The following is a 7,842-nucleotide window of genomic DNA, read 5'->3' as shown; positions in this document are numbered from 1 at the left end:
TTACTTTCGACATTTATTTTTATTGTATGAGGTTAATCAACACTAACCTTTACACTCCCGCAACTTCCGAAATAAAGTTACGAATGCGTGCATTAGAAACGCGTGCAAACACAGTTGGGAAATCCGCCCAGCATCCATACTGTCCCCAAGATACGATACCGATCTGGCGTCCACCGACTACCAACGGGCCCCCGCTGTCTCCGTTGCAGGAAGACCGCAGCGGCTCACTGGCACAGATCATGCTGGAAAGGAAAAGATTTCTCTTATGAGGCATCATGGACAATTTTCAAATGGATCATCAATACGTACTCGTCGGTGATCCAACCAGTTGGCCATGCCTGAGCACACTGATCCTGGTCAATGATCGGAACGGAAACCATTCGAAGATTCACCGGAAGACTTCCGGGAACACTCTGCAAAAAACGGGTAATATTTAGTGGTTTTAATTTAAAAACACAATAATCGTTCCTACCATCAGACCCCACCCGGATACGACGGCACGAGTTCCTGCTGGCATGTCCTCATTGATAGGCATCAACGCAATCGGAGAAATGAAGAAACCCACCAAAGGTTCCACAGTACGCAGCAGAGCGGCATCGTTTTCGATGTTGTACGGATCGTACTGAGGATGGATGACGATTTCGGCCACCTCGAAGATGTATCCATCCTCGAGACGACTGGTAGAACCTCCGCGAAGAGTGAGCTGTAAGATAAAAGCTCAAGTCATCCTGCTGGTCATGCGATTCATTCCTCGTCAACCCATTACCGTTTCAACATCCGGCATCGGGTAAACACAATGAGCGGCCGACAGGGCCCACTGTTCCGAGATCACCGATCCACCGCAGATGTGGGATCCATATTCGCGAAGCGACAGCTGATACGGAACATTTATGATGTTGGTTTCAACGCCTCCAACGATCCGACCCCCGCTGCTAGGAGGATCTTGCCGCAAGTTAACTCCTTTGGGCATACGCCGGTTGTACTTCAGCCAGATGTCTTCCGCTGGACCGGCTGTGGCCACCGCCAAACAGACGGACAACACTACTAAAAACTTCATCGTTGGACAGGCAATCTTCAACTGGAGTAAGCTGCTGAATGGGATTACATTTTTATAGAAAGATTAGCTGCGCTTATCAAGAAAAAGATTCTAAATTTAACAATAGACCCCAGGAACCACAGAAATAGAAAATTTCTCAAAATAATGCCTAAGTTAATTTTGAATTGATTTCTTCATACGATTGGAGAAAAAGTACTCAACTCATACTTAAATCATAATTAGCTAGATCTGATGTATTTAGTAATAATTACAGCTATTTGAAAATATTACTTTTTTTTACAAAACAGCCCACAAACTGCTGCAACTTAGCTAAGCCTTAATCAACCTTCACCAAACAATGGACTTAATAAAGTCCAATGTGCAATTTTTAATGTTTATTGCTAAGTTTGTATTTTTTCACAGTCAAACAAGAAAGAAAACTCTATTCATCAAATGGAAAAATCTTTTAAAAATACAGATAAGCTCCAAACAAAAGATAAGCCCCCAGTATTTACTGCTGACCATTTCTTTATGCTATGTGATATCTCAGTGAGCTTGTAAAGCCAAATTTATGATCATTTGATTGCATCGATCTCTGATAACAAACAGTGGCAGTTGCGAAAAAGTTAAACATAATCTTTCAGCTTCATTTTGACTTGCGTGCAGAATGGAGAACAGAAACAGCACACCGTATTAAGGAAATAAGGATATTCTTATTAAAGTATAATGTTTGAAACAGATCTTTTGCCAAGATTAACATCTTTCATTAAGTGCTTTCAACTGTCGCAAAGTAAAAAATAGCTCAAAATAAAGTTAGTTTTAGCAAAAACCACGCCGCTCGGCTTGGCGTGGCGAAACTGGGCACATTTCCCCAACATAATTTACCATCAAAATTATGAGCATCTAGCAGCTAGATTCTAGCTACAACTTCCAAATGCTCTTTCTCAAAAGTTTGATGTGGACGCCTAATCCCTGATAATAACAATGAAAATTTGCAACTACCAGGCGTCCGCATCAAACTATATAAGTGGGACAGTTTTGAAATAGAACATCACGATAGGGTCGAAATGATGTTGTTCTCAGACTGTTATCTGGTATGGTTTTCATTTCAAGGGATGATGGTTCATTCTTTTCCTAATTTCAAAATTTTGGAGCGGCTGATGATAATAACGCATAATTAAATTAAAAATTTCGCTAGAATAGTCTTTCCTTGTAATAAGTAAAGCAAAAATGATTAAGCCACTCCGGATGTTGAGGTCACAATTCATTTTTTGGCTACGCGTTATCTCAGGAAGTGAGCAAAATAAGATCCACGGTTAAAAATTGCATCACGTCCTGATTGCGCTATCTTGCCGCTAAATACGTAAATCGTCTTGATAGAGTTATTTTCGGTAGAGTAAAATTTACGTGATAATTTTGTTTTATGTGGTCGAACCAGTTTTTGTTCTTGGTTGAAGGTGTTTACCACAAGATGTCCAGAGAATCTGTAAAACAGGATGTGTTCCGGAGCAGCATGAGGAAGATCAAGCAGCTCGTGATTGAGGAACCGCAGCTGGAAACCGAAGCAGAAACTGCAAAAAGGACTAAAGGAATTTTCAGCAAATTGGTAAGATCTATCCAAACTGAATTTTTCGACTGTTGCATACTTTCCGATCATTATTGAATACGTGCTGATTCCTGTTTTGCATTATGGGATCGGAAGTTTAAAGATAGATCGAGAGTCCTTCTGGTTCTTGCTTCTATGTTTAGGCGGGGCCAGATAATGCCCAATGACCTCAGAATTGGACCGCAAGAAGCTCTGTAATTCTGAAATGGCTAATTGGAAGCAGCGCGAGGGCTAACACCACCACGAGGCTCCGGTGCCTCGTAGAACTTAACCTTATCATTTATTTTTGCTGGATGATGTATTAGAATGATGTAGAGGTGGGCAAAAAAGAGCGAGCCGCTCAAAGAACCGGTTCATTAAAAAGAGCGAACGAACCATGGCTCACAAAAAAAGAACCGCGGTTCTTTTTTAAGCTCCGGTCTTTTGAAAGATCCGTTCCAAGAAGGAATCATGTTTAAACTGGTTCTAAACATAATTGATTAAATTTCCAAAATATTTTAGTGTTAAATTTGTTTTTGAAAAAATAATCCCTGCATTGTCCCTTGGTGTACTTGGTGTTTTTCAAGCACTTTATAATAAAAACGGCTATTTCCCGACATTTTCAGAGCTGGATTGTTATATTTCATTGGGGTGTCTTGTCTATAGCAACTTTATCATCTATATATATATATATTGAAAGACTTTCAATAACATTGATGTTCATATTGGAAACCAATTAATAGTTTTCAAGCTCATATTTTCGGTTTCCTTATTTTTTTAAAATTCCAAAGTTAAAGATTTTATAAACAAAACGAAGTAACTTTTCTTTGTACTGATCGTACATTAAAGTATAACTTGAATACAAATTTGAGTATTTTAAATTGCTTTTATTATTATCAAAAATCTACTTAATAGCTGAGAGATTTTGGAAAAAATAAATCCTTTTGCCCGAATAAACTTCAGCGTTTACAGACTTTATTGAGCAAATCAGAATGTAAAAAAGAGTTAACAGAATATTTTCTCTAAATAAAATATCAGCTAAATTTTAATTTAATTTTGGCAGAAATAAACGTAATTTTCAAATAAATAGCAATTTCTCCACAGTCTCCTCGATTTAAGTTTGGATGCCATTCAATCATTCGAACGTTTAGGTTCAAGTAGAAATGTTGACATAGAGATCGCCAAATAATTTATATAATTCCAATGTGCAATAGCTTTACAAATAATACATTCTTAAAAATATCCTTTTCGTCCATATTTTGAAAAAGAGCGAAAGAGCCGTTCAAAAGAGCGGCTCTTTTTAATGAGCGAACGAAAATGAGCGGTTCCCAAAAAAGAGCGGTTTTGCCCACCTCTAGAATGATGCCTTGAAGTTTTGCATCATTTCCGGCATTGTTCTGTAAAATGGTTTTTGTTCTATTGACCAAAACCCCAAATAAGAGGTACCCCAATAGAATCCGGAATTTCTCCGGTAAAAGTGGACCATATTTGTCCCCCGTCTGACAGTTAAAAATATAGACAAATCTGGATCTTTTGCAACCGGAAGCATCCAAATTGGTCAATTCTACCAAAAGTTATGAGAAAAAAATAGGGGTCAAATGACCACCCGAGCGTTTGAGTGCTATTCAAGGTCAAACATAAAAACGCGTTTTTCTCGGAACGTCAAAAAGTGACATACGATATGATAGCACGAGGGCAGTTATAGCAATGATTATTTATTTTTGAAATAATAATGTAGCAACCTGGAAACTTAATTCTTTTTCTTTTTATTATCAAAACACATTGTTTAATAATCATCGCGTGTGTGCTGCCTTCAGTGATGTCAACCATCGCGACGCTCATTTTTGGTTCGCGGCACATTTTTCGTGTGTGGTGCTTTTCAGTTACGGAATTCGACAAAATGGTGTTCGAAGCACTTGTAGAACTCACCAACAGCAACATTTTTTCAGAACATTGTATAGCTGTAGAATTCATACGCATAAAGTTACAAGAAGATTTCAGACCTCAGGTCCAATGGTTCGCGATGCTTTCGTTTGCCTAACGCATTTTTGATTGTAATCTTTTTTTGTTTTCATCAAAAATCAACACTATGTTCAGCAAAGTTGTACGATTTGGTGTGTTCTACAAGTCCTTCATACACAACTTTGTCAAATTCCGTAACTGAAAAGCACCACAAACGAAAAATGCGCCGCGAACCAAAAATGAGCGTCGCGATGGTTGACATCACTGGCTGCCTTATGATAATTCTGCTGTAAGAAGATGAGCCGTATCACAAGATAACACATCAGCGACGTAATACTAAAACAAAAATTTCACACTCCAGCATGTTCACTGATGAAACTGCGAATACTTTCGTGGGAGACTCGTGCAAACACGGCAGGTAGCTCGCCGTAACAGCCATACTGGCCCCAGGAAACGATTCCGATCTGACGCCCTCCGACAACCAGCGGGCCACCGCTATCTCCACCGCATTGACTTCTGCCTGGCTCGCTGGCACAGATCATACTGAAATGAAAGGTTCAGCTGACACATTACCATGCTACGGAAGAATGTAATTCTACGAACTCGTCCGTAACACGATACGGCCAAGCTCGTTGGCACTCTTCTTGGTCAATTATCGGCACAGAGACCATCCGCAGATTCTCGGGAATCTCTCCACTAACCTATATCAGAAAAAAAGAACAATTAGTTAGACGTTATGAGTTCATATAGTAGATTTTACCATATCCGTAATACCCCATCCGGACACTACAGCTCGGGTTCCCGATGGAAAGTCCTCATTGACAGGCATCAGTGCAATCGGAGCGATGTTGTAACCGACCATAGGTTGTGTTGTTTTCAGTAAACTTGCATCGTGTTGGAAAACCCAATCATCGTATTGGGGATGAAGAAGAATTTCAGCCACCTCGAATATAATGCTGTCTAGTCTGTTGGTAGCACCACCACCAAGAGTGACCTATGCAGACACAGATTTTAAATCCACTTCCAAATATCAAATCGAGATTATACCGTGTGTGGTGGAGGAGCCGGATAAACACAGTGAGCAGCTGACAAAGCCCACTGTTCAGAGATCACCGAAGCGCCACAGCTGAAAAAGTTATTTCGAAGCAAATTCAACTGGTACGGAACATTTTCAATTGTGGTCTCAACGCCTCCAATTATCCTTCCACGAGCTGGAAGCTCTTCGGTTGCTTTAGCCCCACCGGGCATACGCCGATTATACTTAAGCCAGATATCTTCCACCGGGCTAGCTGAAGCCACCGCTAAGATTATCGACATCCATACTATAAACTTCATCATTGAACGGTTAAGATTACACTGTACTCAATATTTTGAATGAATCGTCTTATATATGATTTCAGAGAATGATAAGCATAGCTTATCAGTGAGTGTCAACAGGTTTATCAAGTATCAGTTTAGAAATATAAAAAAAAAATCCCAAAATGTTACATACTGAATTCAATTTAAACGATATTGGATTTGACTTCTTCGTTTTAATCGGATGTAGAGAAAATTTTCATTTATCATACAATTCTACTTTCGGTTACTGAAAAACAAGTAATCTACAATGCACAATCGACTAAACTCCGGTTTGAGCGGTGATAAAGTTTCGGATTCCAGCCGATCCGATGCGCGTGTACACTCCAGGCAAAACTCCACCGCACTGAACTGCTCCCCAGGAAACGATACCGAACTGACGACCTCCAGTAACCAGCGGGCCACCACTGTCACCGTTGCACGAGTCACGGCCCGGTTCTCCGGCGCAGATCATGCTGAAATTATTCAAAATTTGAAATAAATAGCCTCAGATTCCCTCTTCAAGTGGTTCTTACTTTCCAGTGATGCCACCGCCCCACGAGTTGCTGCAGCCGGCTTGCGAAACAACCGGAATGTCCACGGCCCTCAGATTCGCTGGCAGTTGACCACCTGCCGCCATTAGTCCCCAGCCCGATACGATGCTACGCGTGCCGACCGCAAAGTCCGTACCCGATGGTACCAAGCTGATGGGTGAGATGTGCAGTCCAGTGAACGTCGTCGTGATACGGACGACGCATACGTCAAAGTCCAGCGTGTTCGGGTTGTAACTTGCGTGGTTGACAATCTGTGCAGCCTGGAAGATGACACCGCCCTCCAGCCGGCTCGAACTACCACCACGGAACGAGATCTATGGAAAGATAATCCCGTTGAAAACCTTCTTCTCTGTATGATCACAACTCCGTGCTACTTACGCTGGCCACCGGTGGCATCGGATGGGTACAGTGGGCAGCGGACAACGCCCAGTTGCCGGAGATGACCGAAGCACCACAGATATGGTTTCCATTCTGGCGCAGGGACAACTGGTAAGGATGCGACGATATCGGCACTTCATGACCACCAACGATTCGGCCCTCGTAACGTGGCTCCACCAAGCTCTTCAAACCCTGTGGACGAACCCGCTTGGCCAACCAAAGGTCTTCGCTAAGGCCAGCAAAAGCCGTTGCAAGCAGCACCGACAATACGATAAAAACCTTCATCGTGACCAAAGTGTCTTCCAGAAACAGAAAGTATCGACTTGGGTTGAGCAGGTTGGTTTTATACTTTCATGCCGACCAGTGAGTCTTATCAACCAAAATGATTGATTTCCTTTCGTGATAATTTGTACTTCCTGTCCGGTTTGCTGGAGTGTCTTGTTGTACATGTGCAAAAAGCGTATATTTTACCATGATTAAGTGATTTGGCACGAAATATCCAATGGCAATTGCAGTTAACGCCAATTTTTATCAAAAACAATACTACCCCTCTAATTTGATTCCTTTGGCAAAAATAAGTAACTATGAAAATTTTGAGCAAAATCGATTACGGTTTAAGAGTCACTTTTTATCGTTAAAGCTGGTTCAAAAAAATCTCTTCATACAAAAACGTATTTTAAAAATCGCTAATAACTCGTCAGGGTTAACTCAGATCGTTTAGCCGTCTTCGACAAAGTTGTTTGTCATAAAATTTTACTCAAGAATCTCACACTTGACAATGATCAGAAACCTTTTTTTTTTTTTTTTTAATTAAATATACTTTATTGAATCTTTCTTATAATAATTACATTTGGTTTACATAATAAGTGGTCAGCTGTGGCTCTTCAGCTTTAGTTTGCTTTTCGTGATTTAAACACTGTTCATTTTCTTAACTTTAAAAGTATATGATTTATCATTTTTGTAGCACTAGGAACTGTTGAATGTTACGTGCT

General features: G+C 40.6%; 3 protein-coding genes across 3 annotated transcripts; all 3 read right to left on the bottom strand.

Annotated features, from left to right (window-relative positions):
* Positions 1-1,087, bottom strand: LOC120419344 (trypsin-7-like). Its single transcript, XM_039582015.2, has 4 exons — positions 767-1,087; positions 473-703; positions 310-413; positions 1-242 (listed from the first exon to the last, which is right to left on the bottom strand). Exons 1-4 carry the CDS (start codon positions 1,055-1,057, stop codon positions 50-52), a joined length of 819 nt encoding a protein of 272 aa, XP_039437949.1. The 5' UTR covers positions 1,058-1,087; the 3' UTR covers positions 1-49.
* A 3,293-nt stretch (positions 1,088-4,380) lies between these two features.
* On the bottom strand, positions 4,381-5,918 carry LOC120419348 (trypsin 3A1-like). The gene is made up of 4 exons (XM_039582018.2): positions 5,631-5,918; positions 5,344-5,577; positions 5,187-5,284; positions 4,381-5,126 (listed from the first exon to the last, which is right to left on the bottom strand). The coding sequence occupies exons 1-4, from the start codon at positions 5,916-5,918 to the stop codon at positions 4,934-4,936; spliced, it is 813 nt and encodes a 270-aa protein (XP_039437952.1). The 3' UTR covers positions 4,381-4,933.
* A 177-nt stretch (positions 5,919-6,095) lies between these two features.
* On the bottom strand, positions 6,096-7,167 carry LOC120419347 (trypsin alpha-3-like). Its single transcript, XM_039582017.2, has 3 exons — positions 6,851-7,167; positions 6,455-6,786; positions 6,096-6,394 (listed from the first exon to the last, which is right to left on the bottom strand). The coding sequence occupies exons 1-3, from the start codon at positions 7,133-7,135 to the stop codon at positions 6,202-6,204; spliced, it is 810 nt and encodes a 269-aa protein (XP_039437951.1). The 5' UTR covers positions 7,136-7,167; the 3' UTR covers positions 6,096-6,201.
* Positions 7,168-7,842: the final 675 nt, after the last annotated feature.

This window comes from Culex pipiens, chromosome 3 (assembly GCF_016801865.2).
Source record: "Culex pipiens pallens isolate TS chromosome 3, TS_CPP_V2, whole genome shotgun sequence".
NCBI lineage: Eukaryota > Metazoa > Arthropoda > Insecta > Diptera > Culicidae > Culex > Culex pipiens.
This window is presented reverse-complemented; position numbering and strand designations above follow the sequence as displayed.